Source organism: Gouania willdenowi, chromosome 9 (genome assembly GCF_900634775.1).
Source record: "Gouania willdenowi chromosome 9, fGouWil2.1, whole genome shotgun sequence".
Taxonomy (NCBI): Eukaryota; Metazoa; Chordata; class Actinopteri; order Blenniiformes; family Gobiesocidae; genus Gouania; species Gouania willdenowi.
Window position 1 is genome coordinate 29,770,088 of NC_041052.1, and position 20,396 is coordinate 29,790,483.

At 41.2% G+C, this 20,396-nt stretch overlaps 1 protein-coding gene across 8 annotated transcripts in view; it reads right to left on the reverse strand.

Annotated features, from left to right (window-relative positions):
* Positions 1-13,425, reverse strand: part of LOC114469947 (regulator of G-protein signaling 3-like) — a 30,789-nt gene extending 17,364 nt beyond the window's left edge. For 2 of the 8 annotated variants that reach the window (XR_003674812.1, XM_028457866.1), the window contains exons 1-14: positions 13,405-13,425; positions 12,604-12,719; positions 12,237-12,489; positions 11,552-11,629; positions 8,349-8,608; positions 7,880-7,930; positions 7,520-7,578; positions 7,351-7,445; positions 6,915-6,983; positions 5,721-5,781; positions 5,542-5,650; positions 4,641-4,891; positions 1,597-1,678; positions 1,425-1,530 (exon numbers count right to left, since the gene is read on the reverse strand). Coding sequence is in view for 7 of the 8 variants with exons in the window: in XM_028457866.1 (XP_028313667.1) it covers positions 1,425-1,530; positions 1,597-1,678; positions 4,641-4,891; positions 5,542-5,650; positions 5,721-5,781; positions 6,915-6,983; positions 7,351-7,445; positions 7,520-7,578; positions 7,880-7,930; positions 8,349-8,608; positions 11,552-11,571 (1,163 nt within the window). In the remaining variant the exon portion in view is untranslated. The remainder of the gene's footprint in view (positions 1-1,424; positions 1,531-1,596; positions 1,679-4,640; positions 4,892-5,541; positions 5,651-5,720; positions 5,782-6,914; positions 6,984-7,350; positions 7,446-7,519; positions 7,579-7,879; positions 7,931-8,348; positions 8,609-11,551; positions 11,630-12,236; positions 12,490-12,603; positions 12,720-13,404) is intronic. The other 6 variants (XM_028457873.1, XM_028457872.1, XM_028457867.1 and 3 more) reach the window with 6 other exon arrangements.
* Positions 13,426-20,396: the final 6,971 nt, after the last annotated feature.

Genomic DNA, 20,396 nt, shown 5'->3' on the forward strand with positions numbered 1-20,396 from the left:
TCCCGATGTTACGGATCTGACTTGTCGACGTCCCTTACTAAAGAATCCATGTTTAACTGAACTATCGCAGCAATTAGTGCACCCATTAACCCAACACGAAACTACCATATTGTGCTCTTTTGGCTGTAAACAGAAGCTAACTCGTTTCAGCTGCCCACAGAAATGGCGCCGGGTCGGGAAATGCCCGTATGTTGTGACGTCATGTGGGAACTATATATAGCCGAGCCTGTGGTCACATGATTGCCATAAAGTGAAACGTTCTCCAGGCATTCTCCAGGTCACATGACCTGGTGAAAGATGGTCCTTCTCTCCAAACTTACATAGTCGGTATTTCAAGAGGGAAGCCTCGCTCGGAGCATTGATACTGTCAAGCCCTGTATATTGGCCTGAGGAATCATTTAAAATAACTCATATGGGTCAACTCTTTAGGTCAAAAAGTCCACGGTGTGCATTATTTTCCTCAGTCCTGTTACTTTCAAGAAGTGTAATAGAGCCTTAAGGCATTCTCTCGTTTCCTCCACTCTTCCAATAATCCTTTCTAAACTCCATAGTCGCTGTAGTTATTATATTCTGTTATTTCTTTCTCTCCCTTTCATACTTACAAGACGTTATGATTACATGCTCAACATTTTCACTGAACTTGCATATATCACATACATCTGTCTGACTTTTACCCATTAAGTTGTCGGTTGAGTTTAGTTCTGTGTCCTAATCTTAATCTTGAAATAATTACCTCATCTCTTGGTAAATGGACTTGATTTATAAAGCACTTTCTCCCTACACTGAAGTAGTCTCAAAGCGCTTTACATATCAGCTCTTTCACCCACTCACACTCAAACACCAATGGGACTGAGCTGCCATGCACTGGGAGCAACTTAGAGTTCAGTGTCTTGCTCAAGGACACTTTGACACATAGACAGGTATAGACTGGGATTGAACCAACCTCTCAATCAGAAGACGACCCCTCTACCACCTGAGGGGTCTGTCTCCCACTTCTTCTGCTATAAACTTCTTACCGTTCCCCTTATCATTGACTTAGCTTCACCTTTCCCAAAATGCGACTTGTAAATCATTGCTGTTTTGTAGTTTCGGTGCTCTTCTGGCTGTTGTGTCCCTCAACTTCTGCATGGGCTGGTACCCAACAAAATTGTAAATCAACTCCCACTCTCTATACCTTCATCAGTGTCATATAGTATCTCACTTTTTAGAACACTGTTAATTCTGTTGTTCTTGGTTAATGGCATGTTGCAACCAACTCAAATAGGTGCATGTCGCCACCTATTGTACTGAAGTGTGTAAATCTTAAGAAAATAATAATAATAAAAAAAGTTTATTCTTCCACCAGTTTGTTGATATAAAGATGATGATAACCATGATGGTCATGTGATTAGTGTATGCACTCAAAGGTCAAAGGTGGGCGGTACCTAATGGCATGTGCGAGGTCCACACACTTCCAGGTTTCCACGGGGATCCCATTGAGTTGAAGCACAGAATCTCCCTGACAGAGTCCAGCCTGATGGGCGGGACCACCTGTAACACACAGCCAATCAGAGCGCGCCCAGCAGCCCTCGGGGCTCTGATTGGTTCAGGGCTCACCTGTTTCCACGGCCTGCACTCGCACCGGTGCATCGCAGCAGATGGTGAAACCAAAGCCGTTGTTTCCTCGAGTGACCCTGACCTGTAAGAAAAGATGGTTACCATGGAAATGCTCAGCTTGGTTTCCACTAAAGCTCTCTGTTACGAGGCACGCCATTGGCTGAACATCTGGGGATATTCTGCTTCTCCTCTCTGCTCCACGTCTGCATATCAGTCACAGCTACACACTGTCCATTCACATGCACTGCACACGTTCACTCACTAGATGGTGCTGCTGGCACAAAGACCTACAGGCCTGTGCTGCTACACTGTCCTTATGACATTACAATACATTTTACCACTGTATACTTATTTTATCCAGATATGAACTATAAATTGACTACATTTGTGACAATGTAACTCCAGCATCAAGTCAGCACTGTGTGTGTGTTACATGTTCTCCTGATTATCTGACCATCCAGTGAGAGCAAATAACAAAGACATGAATTTACTGATTCTTATTATTAAAGTACAAGCTGCAGTGACACACACGCACACACACACGCAAAAGGTCAGCTCGTCCTTAGCAAACACTTCTGGCAGGAGATAAAAACCATACCCTGTGCAGGCAACCTATTTGGGGGATTGTAGTGCAGCACAGCGCAATATTTTTTTTTTAAGATTTTGGGGCAATATTCCCCCCCACCCCCACAAACTCCACCTATGGGTCAGCGCTAATACAGATGTTCAGTGCTAATACAGAAGATTACTGCTCATTATAATAAATTATAAATCAATAATGGTGATGGGTAATTTGTAAAGCTGCTGCAGTGTGATCAGTAACATGTGACTGTGATCAATGTCATTGTTGCTCTCACTGAGTGATGAATGATGCTAACAACTCTGCAGTATTTCTCTGTGCCTCCAAAACTCTGTAAACATGAGGCTCTGATTGGATGCTCTAGGTGTCACCTGACACTGAGCCACAGGTGGAACTACTGTCCCATTCCTTTGTGAGGAATCACCACAGCTAAAACCAAGTCTGGGTTCTAATTTGCCACAGGTCCTGGTGCATTATGGGTTCTAATCGCCTACAGATCCTGATACACTGTGGGTTCTAATGCCCAGCAGGTCCTGGTGCACTGTGGATTCTAAACCCCAACAGATCCTGGTGCACTGTGGGTTCTAATGCCCAACAGGTCCTGGTGCACTGTGGGTTCTAATCCCCTACAGGTCCTGGTGCACTGTGGGTTCCAATCCCCTACAGGCCCTGGTGCACTATGGATTCTAAACCCCAACAGATCCTGGTGCACTGTGGGTTCTAATGCCCAACAGGTCCTGGTGCACTGTGGGTTCTAATCCCCTACAGGTCCTGGTGCACTGTGGGTTCTAATCCCCTACAGGCCCTGGTGCACTATGGATTCTAAACCCCAACAGATCCTGGTGCACTGTGGGTTCTAATGCCCAACTGGTCCTGGTGCACTGTGGGTTCTAATCCCCTACAGGTCCTGGTGCACAGAGGGTTCTAATCCCCTACAGGTCCTGGTGCACTGTGGGTTCTAATCTCCTACAGGTCCTGGTGCACTGTGGGTTCTAATCTCCTGCAGGTCCTGGTGCACTGTGGGTTCTAATTCTCTACAGGTCCTGGTGCACTGCAACCATGCCTGACTTTCAGGGATACGCCTACAAAGGTGCGGCAAGCAAAAAGCTATGAAGAGCGCGCAGACACTGCAGGAACAGTTAGAAACAGCTCCCTGGTTTCAGACTGAACTAATCTAGACCAGAACCACAACTACAAGAGCAGGTCCTGGACCAGAACCAAGAACATCACAGAGCTGATCCAAACCAGTCCTCCATAGAAAAAGCAGAACCAGCACAGACCTGAGGAAGGTTCTGTCCGATGCAGAGCTGACACAGACGGTGGATGGTGTGCATGTTCTCCTGCTGCTCCCACTTCACCCTGCACTGCTTTATATACACACACACACAGTAACTAGAGAGTGTGTGGGAACCAGCAGGGAAAAGAATGGCAGGAAACACACACACAGGACGTGTGGCAGTGAACAACACACCTGGTCTTCAGTCTCTGTGAGGACCGCTCCTCACTGTGAGTAATCTGATAAGAATAAAATAGAATATACTTTATTGTTGTCACATATGTAGAGCTAGATATACATAATTTGTTGTCTGCTTTTAACCCCTCCATGAAGAGCAGTTGGGATTAAGGGACTGATCAACATCCCTCAGTGATGGACCAGGTGAGATTCGAAGTGGTGACCCACCGATTACAAGTCCGCTTCTTTAACCACTAAAACCAGTTTCAAACACAGACACAATCAGTTACAGAAAGTGTCTGTGGGTCACAAACCATGATGAAACAAGGAGCACAGAGAGCGTTTTTATTACTTTATAACAGCTTTAATACAAACATCAGGGTACATCACTGTGTCTGAACACAGCTTTGTGTATACTTGATCTGTTTGTGTACCTTGTTTATTGTGTGTGTAATATGTTTACTGTTTGTATACCATGTTTACTTTGTGTACCTTGTTTGCTATGTGTGTAACATGTTTACTTTGTGTGTGTTATGTTTACTGTGTGTGTACCTTGTTTATTGTGTTTGTACCTTGTTTACTGTGTGTGTACTTCGTTTACAGCGTGTGTACCATGTTTACTTTGTGTGTAATTTGTTTACTGTGTGGTCAGTCCTTCAGTTGCAGATGGATTGGTGTGTGTGTGTGTATGTGTGTGTGTGAGCGCACGCACGCGTGTATGTTGCCTGATATAACCACAGCTAACTCTATAATTCATCACATGTGAATGTTTGATGAGATTTTACGGGAAAACTGTAAAAAGGCCTGAATACACACACACAGATGTATATAGAGATACACAATTTTCCTTGTAGCACAAACAATCCAGTTGTGTTATGCCTGTAATTTGACCTTTAACACCAGTGTTATAAGTGTGTGTGTGTGTGTGTGTGTGTGTGTGTGTGTGTGTGTGTGTGTGTGTGTGTGTGTGTGTGTGTGTGTGTGTGTGTGTGTGTGTGTGTGTGTACTCACAGTCATTCTGCCTGTGTTTGCTGTAGATTTGTGGAGGTGTTGAAGGTCCAGTGTGTGGCTCTTCTCCTGCTTGTGGAGGACATTGGACGACCTTGTGGGGACAGAAGAGCCAAAGTCCTCTCTGTGTTGCTCTGGTTCTGGTTCTGGAGTGGATCCTGCTGCAGATAGAAAATCATATTGGTGGTGAGGGTGTGTGGAGGCATCCCAGAGCAGCGCTGAACTCTTCCAGAACATCTCCTGACCGGGCCGAGCTGTTCACAGAGTGATACACACAGAGAGAGACTTTCACTGAGACTCACATCTCAGAAGGGGGGCGGGGGGGACGCTAAGGTAGTGAAGAGGTCACATGATTACTGAGGACTTCACATCACCACAGTAACCAGCAGGACCTCCAGGGGACTGGGGAGATGTATGTTCTCACACACACACACAGAGTCACACGCAGACACACACAGAAAGACACACGCACATGCACACAGAGAAAGACATACACACAGACTAATTTGGTTCTGGTCCTGGATTGTGGACCAGCTCCACACCCTCAGAGCAGGTCCAACCAGTCCACGTGTGCTCTGCGGACTTGGAAAAGGAATAGATCTATTCTTTTTATTAGCTAAACCACATGGCTGTCAATTACGTCGGCAGCATGGGTTCCATTCCCAGGGGGAGGTTTATCTGATTCTAATATTTGTGTTCCAAATTCAAACAATGTGTCTTATTGATAAAAGTTTTACAGTATTGTGTGAACATTAAAGATTTTATGTTGATTAAAAACTTTCTAACCAGTGATCAGTGTGATGATTAATGATTATTGGTGATCGATGATTATTGATTATTAATTATTATTGTTGATTAAATGCTTTCTAATCAGTGGTCAGTGTGACTTCATGTCCTTTCTTACCTTTGGCTCTTCTCAGGGTTCTGATAGGTCGGCCATGCTTCGGCTTCACTCGAAGGTGTTTGCTCCGCCCACATTCCTTTCCCAGCAGGAAGAACCAATCAGAGACCAGCTTCACACAGAGAGCTGGGGCTTAGAGCTGAGTGACACCTGCCTCTGAGAAATGATTGGCTGAAACTCACCTTACAGGATAAAACCAGAGAGCCAATCCCAAAGCTCATACAACCAATCAGCTGTCGGCACCTGAAACACATGACAGGCAAAACTATTGTTTTCCCTTTGTCTGCACATGCTGTCTAAGGTCAACACTACAAAAAGTGCACTCTTTTTAAAGACAGTGATGCATGTTTTGTTATTGCAATTAAATAAATTGATTTAATTTAATTGCATAATTGTGACCATCACCAGCCCTATATAAGGAAGGGTAAGAAACACTTAATTATAGGGAGGATATAAAAAAAGAGGGCAATGTTACACCTAGGTGAGGGGGAAGGGAACAGGGAAGAGGGAATCAGGGTAGGAAAATTGGCAGTGTTACATCTAGGTGGGGGAGAAGCTCCAGACTTGTCTAGTGACAAGTGTGGAGCTTAGGTATAAATGGTGGTGGCCATGAACAGAGGGAAGGAGTGAGTGGTTATATCTAAAACTGGTATTTGGGATCAACGTGTCTAAGCCCAGCATAAGTTTATCCCACAGCCCAAGGCATGCCAGTGCCTCCAAGACCAATGTTTGTGCAAGAACCGCTACTGCAAACCCATGTGCCACCCCGGGACCGAAGATGCAGCCAAGCCAGCAAAAAGAGCAGGGACCAAGGAGCCCCAGGCCATCCCTCCACAACCAAACAGCCCCCCAGATGCCCCCGAGATCCCAAGCTGAAAGGCAGCCATCGCCCCCCACATACACACCCAAGAAAGCCCCAAGGATCCAAGGACCCAGTGCACCACGCCACCGATCCCAACCCCAAGACCCCCTGCCAACATCCCCACCCCCACCCACACTGAACCAAAGCCAGTCCCCGAGCAGATGGCAGGAGAGCATGCCCCGAGAGGCCCAACCTAAAGAACCACCCCCCAGACACCCCTGTCACGGTAGAGCGACCATGGGGCCCGGGGCACCCAGCCAGCAGACCAACCACTCCTGATGCGGATCAGCCAGGTCAGAAGCCACAGGCCACACCTCCACTCTGCGCGACCCCAGGGGAGGCCCAATAGCACCGCCCCCCAGCACCTCACACGCCACACACCAACCCAGAAGGTCTCCCCAAGTGAGCCGAGGTGGGAGCCCGACCCGGCCCACGACACCAGCGACATCTCCAGCAAAGGTTCCCCAGGGAACAAAGCCAACTAATCACTTGATCATGTGATGCCATTACTCACCTGTGGTCAGCTGACCTCCTGTAAACAGATACCAACAACCTGCAGAGCATCAGCCTGTCAGTGATCCTCCTACACACACACACACACACACACACACAAACACACACACACACACACACACACACACACACACACACACACACACACACACACACACACACACACACACACACACACACACACACACACACACACACACACACACAGACAGATGTGATAACACTATTTGAAGGGGTTTACATAAGGCTGACATTACGCTGTTATTATTATGACATGGCACTGTCATTAAGCATTAAGTGTTGTTTGCTAAATTATGACATCTTTGAAGCCCTGTTGGCATTTTTTGGGTTAGGGTTAGGATAACAAAGGGTTAGGGGTTAGGGTATAACACTTAATGACATCAGTAGTGATGTCATTGATGATGTCAGTGACTCACAGGCTGAACCTTCGGTTGTAGTCGGGGTTCCTGGTGGTGGTGACGGTCTGGGTTTTTCCGCTTAGACACTGATGGAGGTCAGAGGTCACGGTCAGCTGTAAACACAGGGACTTAGTGCACAGGACAGGATTGCAATCAACAACCTTCTAACCAAGGTATTCATCCTCACCGTCACAAAGGAGTCACATGACCTTTGACTCCGCCCCATCAGACCTTTGGCTTGTTGGACTGTAAAGACAGAACTCAGTATTGAGCCTGTTCTATCGACAAGCATTGTGTGAGCACGAGTGTTCTTCACAGCGTGAGAGAGGGGAGTCTTGATCTGACATCTGATTATCGTTTATTAATTATTTATATTCATTAATGACTGAAATGATTAATATTATTACTGAATAACAATTATTATGAATGATTAATAATAATTATTGGTGATTGATGATGATTGACTGTTGTTGATAAATAATGATTGATGATTATTATTGATTAATAATAATGATTGATGGTGAGCTGAGTGTGTGTCTGCACTCACTGTGAATGATGATGTGTGTCTCCTGTGGAAGGATGGAAAGCTTTAACTGACCTTTGGACAGACAACAGACACACTCAGCTCTGACAACAGGTACAGACTTTTGGATCATCTTAGTCACATGAACATGAACATTTAAGAAACATTAATAGATGGATGATGGATGGATGAACAGGTGGTTGAATGAACCAATGGATGGAAGAACAGATGAATGAGTAGACTGATGTATGAACAGATGGTTGAATGAGTAAATGGATGATGTATAAACAGATGGTTGGATGAGTAGATAGATGATAAATGAACAGATAGTTGGATGAACAGGTGGTTGGATAAACAGATGGGTTGATGAACCGATGGATGAATGAACAGATGGATGAGTAGATGGATGTATGAGCAGATTGTTGGATGAGTAGATGGATGGATGAACAGATGGTTTGATAAACAGGTGGTTGAATGATGGGTGAATGAGTACCTTTGTCTCCGAGGGAGGATGGATGATTCTTCTTCTTCTCTGGTCTTGGAGGTCTTCTGGGGGACTTCCTGTGGGTCGTGCTCTCTGACTGATGGGGTTTGGACATGGATTGGGTTCTTATCTTCTGATCCAGCTGGGTTCTGGTCCTGGACTGGACCAGGACCTTCTTCTTGATGCTGGAGATGTGAGCCAGTCTGACCTCAGCTCTGAGATGAGATGATCCAAAATCTGCTCCGGGTATGTTCGTGGAGCCAGAGACTCTAAAGAAGACAAGTTCAGGTTCAGGTTTGGACCAAAGCATCCAGACTTTCATGAAGACACGAGGACATTGTGAACAGTGAGGATGGATCAGCACGGATAATGATGATGAACTACAGGATGGTGGGACTGGACCTGGACTGCCACAAATTACTTTGTGAAGTATATGATTTTATTTAAAGGTTTAACTCTTTTGATCAACTTCAAACATCAAATGAACGACATCAGAGACGCCTGAAAATCAATCAGAATGATCAAAATGAGTTTCCTCTGTAGGTGGGCGGGGCTCTCCTTAAAGAGAGGGGGAGGAGCTTGGAGTAGAGCCGCTGCTCCTTCAAGCTGAGTAGAGCCAGATGAGGTGGCTCAGGCACCTGTTTAGGATGCCTCCATGGAGAGGGGTGCAGGACTGAAATTGAAGACCTGTAGCTGCGCTACTGACAACAGCCAGATGACGTGTGCCAACAGTTCAGCATCAACAGTTCCAGCTGGGAATGTCGGGAAGCAGGGGGAGGGAGTGGGGGTAAGAGCTGCCGTCTGCAGAAACTTCCTGGTGATAAGAGATGAGACAACCTTGGCTTTAGTCTTGGCTAGCTGGGGAGCCGAAAGGTAGATAAGCAATGTGTTTTGATACAGGCTGTCAATTTTCAATAGCCTTCTGTCCTGGGTCTCTCTGCTGTAACCCAATGAGTGGCCTAGCTATTACTTCCAAGCCGGGCCTCCAACTTCTCCCAGTTGTTATCCAAAACGTGTAGACGATCCATAAGCAGCTCGAGATTGCTTTTGATATCGACCAACACATGAGTCTGAGAGTTCAGAGCCCTGCTACATCCTTCAGAAATCACTGGCAGCTTTTCCAAAACAGTCGCCAGCGGAGTACGGACTTTTCGATAGATTAGGAAGCCACCAGCTACGATCAGCAGCATGCCTACTATCATTATTCCAATCATGTAGATGTCCTCCACGTCTTCCACGGAAAGGATGGACAGACACACAACTCGCCACTTATTCCAAGGGTCAAGTGCGTATCCAGCCACAAACGTCCCACTTGGACATGCAGGTTCAACACCCCCGGTTCTTTTCGTCAAAAAAATCTGGTCGATAGCAATGACAGACCAACTAATGAATTCCATTATTCCGTTTTTGGATGAGTCGCAGAGAGAGGCTCTTGTTAGGCTCACAGGACCAGACAAAGCAGCAGCAGGGAGAGATAAGGGTGGAAGGGAGGGAGAAAAAGAGAGTGTGACTGCCTTCGTCAAGAAACAGAAGAGAAAGATGAGCATGAGTATGTATATACACACACACATATGTACTATGAGTATATACGTACTGTATATGCAGAGGTGAAAGTAATGGATTACAAGCACCAGTACTGACGTTACTGTAATTGAGTTGCTTTTATGGGTAATTATGGGTTATTTTGGAGTATATTTCTAAGTCATTTTAGCTGTACTTAAGTACATTTTAAAAGAAGTAAAGTCATTCATTACATTTCTACACCCAACCATTACTGAGTAAATTATAATTATTGTTTTAAAATGATCAACAGACATGGTGAAACTACAAAAAATGAAATGACCATACAACAATCAAATGCATTGCATCATAGCCGACCAACCAGATTAAACATAATGCACGGCGCCAAAACAACATTGAATGGAGGTTTTTTTGACAAACCTTTTATTCTATACAGATGCCTTTGTCGCTCTCGGTCAGTTCTCGTGTGTGAGTTCAATGATCAAGAGGGATAAATTTGCCTTGGCTGACAGCGAGTCTGACAAAGATTTAGATTATTTTTTTTACCGTTAGAGCATTGATTCCTTGAAAGATCTTTTGCGGAAACGTGGTATTGGTCACCAAGGCAGAAATGCAGAGTTAGCTGCATGTTGATTTTCTGGATTTTTTTTCTTCTCATTTTGTCTCTCATAGTTGAGGTATAACTATGATGAAAATTACAGGCCTCGCTCATCTTTTTACGTGGGAGAACTTGCACAATTGGTGGCTTACTAAATACTTTTTTGCCCCACTGTATGTGTATGTATATTATATATTTATATATGTATGCATATATATATATATATATATATATTATATATATATATATATATATATACATACATATAAATGCGTATAAACATACAAATATATTCATATACACTCCTGGTCAAAAGTTTTAGAACACCCTAATTTTTCCAGTTACTTATTACAATTCAAGTCATGCAAGTCCAATGAATAGCTTGAAATGGTACAGCCAGAGGTAAAAAAAAAAAAAAAAAGGTTTGGTTACCCAAAACTGAAAAATAATGTACATTTCATAATTATACAAATAGGCCTTTTATGGGGAACACAAAGTGGGTTAACAATCTAAAGCTGTTCTGCAGCAATGAAGGTTGAATCAGCCTTGAAAGCTGGTGGTACTAATTCCTACACACCAACTTTTCTTGGTGACTTCCAGCCTCCTTTATCTGCATAAAAGCAGTATTGGAACACACTGCGATACCACACCCTCGATGAGCATCAGGTGAACAGTATCTTTTTCAACTTAAATTGCTTATTTGTTCTATGCTTTCATTTCAGAGTGCAATGACACAATAACCTGAATAATTTTCAGTAAAAAACTGGAAAAAGTGTGGTGTTCTAAAACTTTGACTGGTAGTGTAGATGTGCATGGATAATTCTTCTGTCTTATTTCTTTTTGGGTTTTATAAAGTATCTATTATAGTTATCCTGTCTGAGCTGCTGTGACATCAATAACAACACCCACTACATCCCTCTGTTCATCCATCCTTTTGTTCATCATCAATCAGACTTGTCATCCATATACTGTATCTGTTCCACCATCCATCATTTCATCCATTCGTCACAGCCTGTCTGTCTGTAACTCTGTCAGATATCTTTAGTCTGAGCCAACAATGATTCAAACATGTCTTTGTGTTGTTTGTGCTCACCTGGTGCTGGCAGTCGTCATCCTGTCTGTCCTTCACTGACACAGCTCCAGTCAATGGTCTTCACTGAAGATTCAAAATCTGAAGAAAAAATTCAAACCAGCCTTCGAAGCTTCAGCCTGTCACTATAAAACACACAGGCACACAGCATCCTGTGTTCACCTTCAGAATAAAAGCTGCTGTGTATTGGATAAGAACAGTTCAGCGTGAGGCTCGCTGACCTTTGACCTTTGAGGTCAGGGCGCATTTAGTAGGAAACCAAAGGAATGTTTTTTATCACGAGAGCAGAGGACAACATCTGTCCACCTTTCTCTCACTTTTATTCTGACAGGTCAGCATGACATCCTCTGTTATTGTTGTAAGTCTGAGGATGACATCACTTCCTCAAATATGTTGGTGATTAGTGGTTGGGTGGAGCTTAAAGCGCACATGCACACTGAAGATCAGAAATCAGAGAAAACTCAAAAACACAAAGTTTACAGAAACCTTTAACTCAGCTTTATACACTGTGTGTGTGTGTGTGTGTGGGGACAACAAACAAAAGAGCAATAAAAAATAAAAGTGTGCACACAGCACTGATGGAATGTTTTCAGGTCAGCATTTCTCTGGTTTTGTTGTACTATTTGTTCTTCTTGTGTATTAATGTGTTGTTATTACATAGTTTTGTTGCTGCAAAGTCCTGATTTACCAGTGTCATTTTTGTTCTTCGGCTGTGTTGTTTTTGTGGGTCAGTCTCTCTCACGTTGTGTTTGTCTCATTCAGGGACATCCTCATGTTTTCAGTGGATGAGACAGCGCTGTTAGCACAGTTAGCACTGTTAGCACAGGCTGTTTGAAGTATACGAAGCCTTTCTGATACAGTGAGTGTGTGCAGAATGAGGGGATGAGGTCACGCTGAGTCTGAGTGAAGAGATGAAAGTCTGTCGATGGATCGAAGAATATCTGAAACCAACCGAAGAGAGTCTGCTTCAGCCAGCAGCGTTCTACAGACAGACAGACAGGTCAATGACAGAAAGACACGTCAATGACAGACAGACAGACAGGTCGGATACTGACTTCAGTGCTGAGTGGGCAGAGCTTGTAGTCCTATTGAGGTACTCTGAGGCTGTCTGTGCTTTTTCTCTCATTGTCATGACGACCTCACACTGTGATTTCAGTGTGTTATTTTCCTCCTACACACGCACACACACGAACACAAACATTGAATTCTGCTCATTTTGGTTTTCCACAAGGGATGATCCTAGAAAAGTGTGTGTGCTGATCAGGGATGTAAATGAGCACACACTAAATGTGTGTAACCGTGTGAGTCTGTTTACACTCTGTGTCCGTCTGTGTCTGTGGGTCAGATCTGATCAGGTTATTGATCGATGATCATCCAGGCTGTGCCCTATTCCTTTGCACAGTCAGATGAACAGGATTGTGGGGAATGCAGTGTTTTATTGTACAGAGTCAGGAACAGACCATGAAACCTGTATAGGCCCATGCTGATGTACTGACTGTCCTCAAACTACAGACTATAACAAACAAAAATAAAACACATGCAGGGGGACAAATACGGACTGACCAGACTCATGTATGCTACTCATACTGAGGCCACAGACACACACAGATGCAGCTGCAGACAGAGGCAGACATACACAAACAGCGATGCCTCCCTGACCATGGATGTGTTACAGTCCTAACAGTGAGCTTTAACATAGAGTTACATCAGTTAGATCAGTTAGATGTCTTCACTGAGACACACATTCATTATTCTCTACATGTGTTGATATTTTACAATATATATTTATTATAATACAAACCACACAGTGCTGAAAATATTGAAGTACTGTGTGTTTGTATGTTTTTGTGTGTTACCTGCAGCTGTTGAATCTCAGCTTTCAATTTGGAAACACAACTTTCTGCTTTCACAGCTCGTTTCTGAAAACACACACAAAGTCAATGAGTGTGCAGTTACTGTGAAGTAGTTATGTTACCGTAGTAAGCAGCAGGTTGTGTAGCAGTTGTGTTACTGTGGTAAGAAGTAGGTTGTGTAGGAGTTGTGTTACTGCGGTAAGAAGTAGGTTGTGTAGGAGTTGTTACCGTAGTGAGCAGTAGGTTATGTTCTACGCTCTGAAACATGGTTTCCAGGTCTGCAGCTTCTTTCTGTTCTTTGACCTTTGATTGTTGCAAGTCCTCACAGAGCTGCTGCACCCTGTGTGTATGTGTGTGTGTGTGTGACAGAGAGAGAGAGAGAGAGAGAGAGAGAGAGAGAGAGAGAGAAACCATGGACATGGATATGTTGGTGTGACAACGTCTTACTTTGGTTACTTTGTTTATTCCAAATTGAGTAGATCTTTCTATGATTACATCATTACTAGGTATGATTAAAGATTTGTTGTTACTGATTGAATTCATGGATGATTTTTTTTTTCAATCCAAAACGATTCGGTGACTTTTAATCCAAAATAATAATGTAGCCAGTGTGAGTGAAGTAAAGCCCTGGATACTGTACAGTGCAGGTGACCTTTCATAGATTCCTATTTCTTGTAAGGGAATAGTCTTTAAATTAAATAAAACATTTAATTAACAGGATGTTAACTTTTCAATACTCAATACATTTTCAAAAAAATTACATATTAGGTTTATCTGACTTTACTGCTTGGTTTTATAAGTCAAAATAATACAATATTAGTATCAACAAATCTGTTCAGGTTAAATGAGAAGTGGTTGAACCTGATACTTTTCTTTTTAACATGATGGTTATCCTGAGGATTCTGCAGAGCTAATGCTAACAAGCTAATGCTACATGTGCTGCTGCAGTGAAGGCAGTGGTCGACACAGTGAGCGACTCCTTTAGAATATCTCTGTGTTAAAGCGAGACCTGGGCCGATAACAGATTTTGCTGGACAAAATATTGTCCCACAAATTATTGCCGATAAATGATATTATTGTCATTTTTTTTTTTAGACGAAATTAACCACTAATGTAATAACATATCATAAAAATGCAAGCAAGCCCTTTCAAATGCAATCAACTTGTATTTCTCATTAGTATTTTTTACCATTGTAATCAGAATGTCAAGAACTTTTAAATATTTTTAAAAAATAATTAAAATAATTAAAATAAAATGGACTCAGCTTCTGTTAGCAAAAAATTGCACTTTAATAAATATCACAAACAAAAACAATAAAATAAACCCTGTCTCTGTTAAGAAAAACCCACACCTCAAATGCAAAACCACACACAACCAAAGCAAAGCGTTGCCACATCTACCAGACTATAACTGTTTGATTTACCTAAATCTAAGATTGCCTGGCGGTGGAATAATACTTTAGAGTAATTATGCTGCAGGTTCACTGAGAAATTATTAGAACTGACTGAGTTATCTGCTGTTTAATATCCATTGCTAACTCTAGCGTCTGCAGCAGACAGGTGCGCTGCCAAATATGTATGAATATGACAATATGCCGAGGCCGGCAAACTTATCGAGTTCATTTTATTTACCATCCGGTCAATTGATTTCTCGATTATCGGCCCAGGCCTAGTTAAAGCCAAAGTGTTTCCACACACTGGACCCCAAAGGCGATAGCATCCATTTCTACTACATGCTATGTTTTGTTGTCTGCTGGCATGTGGCGATAATGTCACAGACACTAACGTCTTTATTATTAAAAGAGCTTTGAAAACACATCCATATAAAATCTGCTGTGTTTCCTTGTATCAATACAATCGATTGATTAAGTTGGATCGTAGGAATATAAATTGATTCACCGATCTAATAGATGAAAGCAATGAATAAACAGATCAATAAGGGATGATATCACTGTGAGAGTGAGCTGTGGTGTCTGACCTTGAGTGCAGCTCTTGGTTGCTTCTCTTCAGAGCAGAGTTTTCCTCCTCGAGCTGAAACACATTCACAGTTTCATCATAAGAACACTTCATTCTACAGTGTGTGTCACTGTTAGATCATCTGTTCATATTTATCAGACTAGGAATCAAAAGGAGATTATAGCCTCTATCCTGAGTTATTAATGATGATTAGGGAGTGTTTGTTCTGAGTGTAAGACGCACACACACACACACACACACACACACACACACACACACACACACACACACACACACACACACACACACACACACACACACACACACACACACACACACACACACACACACACACACACACCTTTCTTGCATTATTCGGAAGTATGCATTCATGTGGGAGCATAAGGGGTGTAATTGCGTATTTTTGTAGTGTTTTTGTGCATTTTTTGTATAATTATTGTTTTTGTTACTCATTTTTATATTTTTAATTTTGTTTGATGTATTTTTCTGTAATGTATGTTTTTGGAGCCCTTATGTGTATTTTTGTATCTTTCTGTTGTCTTTTTATGCATTGTTTGTTTAATTATTGTTTTTTGTTGCCATTGCAGTGTGATTCTGGAATCTTTTTTCGTGTAGTTTTGTGCATTTCTGTTATTGTGTATTTTTGTATAAATATTTAGTTTTGTGTATTTTGAGTCATTTTCATATGTTTGTTGTTGTTTGGTGTATTTTTCTGTAATGTATGTTTTTTGGAGTAATTTTGTGTATTTTTGGAGCCTTTTTGTATATTTTAATGCATTTCTGTTGTCATTTTGCATATTTTTTGTATAAATATTTTTCATATTTTTGTTGTTGTTTGTTCTGAGTGTAACACAGACAGAGACACACACACACACACACACACACACACACACACACACACACACACACACACACACACACACACACAGAGAGAGAGAGACAAACAGACAGACACACACACAACATTAGAAGCTCATTCTGTCTGTGAGAATCATCAATCATAACCTGCTGTATGTGTTTCCTGTAGGAAGGTTCCTCTCCTTCTTCCTGTTGTGATAAAAACCTTCAGAGAAAACAGGAAGTCAGACACACTCAGGAGGAAGTAACAGTAAGAGAGGCTGTGTTGTAAATGTCATTCTAACGTACCACTCATACTGTCTAAATTAATATGCAGTGCGTCACATTAGATAGATAGTATGTAGTACGTACGGTGGGCACACTAGTCATACTCAACCGTCCCATGATGCATTGGGAGTGGAATGTAAAATGGTGCATCACTTAAAATGTATAACTTTCAAAGATAGAGAATCAATCAAGGTTTCAGGTTCTTGTCTTTGTAGGTTCCAAATGCATCTTGGGAAACTTAAAAGTATACTTCAGTGGGAACGCTCATCATCCTAGTCATACTTATAGTAGATAGTAGACAGTATATACTCATTGAGTTTGCAGTGTATCGGACGTTAGTGGGACATTTACAACACAGACCAAGACTAGTGTGTCCACCGTGCACACCTAAAAAATGTCCCCAATAAGTATACATCCAAGAATTTCTCACCTACTCAATCTTTTCATACTATCTAATGTGAACGCACTATATACTTATTTAGACATCACACTGAGCATGAGTGGTACGTTAGTGTGACATTTACAATCCGGACAGACACACACTCACTGAGCCACCGCTTCTTCTTCTTCTTCATCATCTGGTTCTTCTTCTTTGGATCGTAGGAACTCTCTGAAGGAGAACGGGTTGGTCTCCTCGTCTATGGTCATCAATCATTATTTTTATTCATTAACACAGAAACTAAAAACAATTATTTATTACAAACAGTCATGATTAAATTGTGATTAATTCTTTATAACACATTTGTTTTCAAAATAAAAAAAGAAGAATCTGCACCAATAATGTGATATTTATCACGGTATAAATCACATTATTAATCACTGTATAAAACACATTATTATTATCACTGGTGTTACAGTTGTCATTGTTTGATTCGTGCTACCAAACACGTTCCCTGTGTACGTTCATCTGCAGAGATTGAAAGTCACGTGATGAGAAGTTATAAAGTGTTAGTCAGTGCTGGGAGAAAACAAAGCTCACTGACCGTCAGTGATGATCAGAGTCCTCCGTCTGTGCTCAGACATCCCTACTGACAACAGCTACAGACACACTCGCCTCAGAGCTGCACACAAACTTTGCTTCGGAGTCCGAGCACTCACACGTCATATCCGCCCGATGCGTGACGTTCCTGCGCTTTGTCGCCCCCTGTTGGATGGACTCCTAACTGTTCACGTGTAGTAGTGACAGAGCCGTAGAGAGAGAGTTGCGACAACGGAAGTCCAAAATGCATGACTGTCACGTGATTCATGTAAGACTGAATTTGTTCCCGGATGTTAGTGGCGGGCCATTCCTAGTGACATAACTGGGATTTTCTGTAATTTGTCATCAATAATTGCATTGATTGACAATATTTATACAGTACACCGTCATGTGTATATTTATATACAATATATGTTTATGTAGTTCCATAAATAGTTTTTTTTCCTGAACGTAAATTCCTATTAATAATTAGTGTAAACAGCTTACCTGCTTTTTTGACATAGCTTAGGCCAACATTAATTTGGTTAAAAAATGTGTTATATGTATACAGGATGTATTGCTTTGAATTTTCTTTCTTTCTTTCTTTTTTTTGTTTTAAAGGGGGGTCATTAAAAACACCACATCCAGACTGGACACACTGAACACATATTTCAATGTGTGTGAAAAAAATAAATAAATCAGGGTTATCAACAATAAAAAAAACAAAACATTAAAAAAAAAATTGTACGGCAATCATATTCAAACACTTAATTTGCACTTTTTCCACAAATAACCCAATTGAAAAGCTTATTGTTCGATAAAAAAGAAAATATGTATGTGGGTAGAGAAAACTGTGTGAAGTAAACGCTATGTACCTGCTAATGATCCCTTAATTTTCTAAGAAGAATTTCATATAATAATAGCAATAAAAAATAAAAATACTGTTCAGAAAAATCCACTGAAAATACAACTGTTTATTTGTAGGTACATAATCTCTGATATTTGTAATGTGTATGAGAAAGTAATGAGGTACTCCTTTATTAATCTGTGAATCTTTAATGGGAAAGTTGACTGTTGTTACATATAATGTCCATGGCTTAAATCATCCCATAAAAAGAAAAAAAAATACTGAGCCAGTTAAAGAAATTACAATGCTCCATTGCATTACTACAAGAGACTCACTTAAGTGAGCTTGAACACAAAAAACTTAGACGAGAATGGGTGAACCAAACATATAGTGCATCTTTTGGAAAAAAAAGAGGGGTGGCTATTTTAATCAGTAAATCACTAGCTTTTTCAACAGAGAAGGTAATCAGGGATAAACTTTGTTATGGTAATTGGCCGATCAGAAGGGGAAGAAGTGTCTATTTTAAACCTGTATGCTCCAAATGAATATGATGAAAACTTTTTTAAAGATATTGCAAACACCATAGCAGAGAATGCAAAGGGAATAATAATAGTTGGGGGAGATTTTAATGCTGTGCAAGATGGTAAATTGGACAGAACACCATCAGAGGTGGGCCCGCAAAATAGGAAAACAAAAACACTTAATAACATGATAACAGAATTGGGTTTGGGGGATCCATGGAGAGATAATAATCCAAGTAGGAGGGATTTCACCTTCTTCTCTAATGTCCATAATAGCTATTCAAGAATAGACTTATTTTGCGTCTCTCAGCAACATATGTACAAAGTAAGCGACTGCCAAATAGGAACAATAACACTGAGTGACCATGCATTTTACACCTTGGTTTGAATAAGGAGAACGTCTTTAAATATTGGAGGGCAAATGTTTCATTGTTCACCAATACAGAAGTAGTTCAAGAGCTGAAACAAACTTTGATTGATTATTTGGAGATAAATGATAATGGAGAAGTTGACCCACCTATCCTGTGGAGTGGAGCTAAAGCTGTGATAAGAGGAAAAATGATTCAAATATCGTCTAGATTAAAGAAACAGCGCTTAGAGGAACAAATCAAGATTGAAAATAAAATAAAGCTCTTAGAAATTGAACATAAAAATTCAGGATCAAATAATATACTAATAAAACTAAAAGAAGCTAGAAAAGAATTAGATAAAACTCTCACATACAGAGTAGAAGGGGCTCTGAGATTTACGAGACAAAAATATTATGAAATGGGAAACAGAGCTGGTCGCCTGTTGGGTTTCCAACTTCGCAAAATACAAGCTGATAGAGTAGTACATGATATAGTAGATCCAATTCTTAATAAAAAGGTATACAGACCAAAGGAAATAGCTAATGCATTTGCAAACTTCTATAAAAAGCTATATGAGGAACCAAATCCAATGAATGACAAATTTGGGGAGAAGTGTGATGCCTTTCTTACAAATCTAAACCTTCCTTTATTATCTGCAGGAGAAGCATCAAGCATGATCTCAGAGATTACACAGGGTGAAATACGAGAAGCAGTTAAAAAGTTAAAAAACAACAAGTCTCCAGGAACTGATGGGCTTCCTGGAGAATTTTATAAATGTTTTATTGATGTTTTATTGCCATTACTGACTAAGGTTTTTAATTACACACTTAAGAATGGTAACATACCTGATTCATGGCCTGAGGCCATAATTTCAGTCATTCATAAAGAAGGAAAGGATGCAGCCCATTGTGAAGGATACAGACCAATTAGCCTATTATGTAATGATTTAAAATTACTGACTGGCATCTTAGCTAAAAGGATACAAAAACATATAAAGAAACTTATTCACCCAGATCAAACGGGTTTTATCCCAAGCCGGCACATTACCAATAACATAAGAAGAACTTTAAATATTATAACACAAGCCAAAAACTATAAGCAAAATTCAATGCTAATCAGCTTTGATGCACAAAAGGCATTCGATATGGTCAATTGGCAGTTTTTATATAAAACTTTATCAGTTATGGGTTTCCATCCACAGTTCGTGGAATGGATAA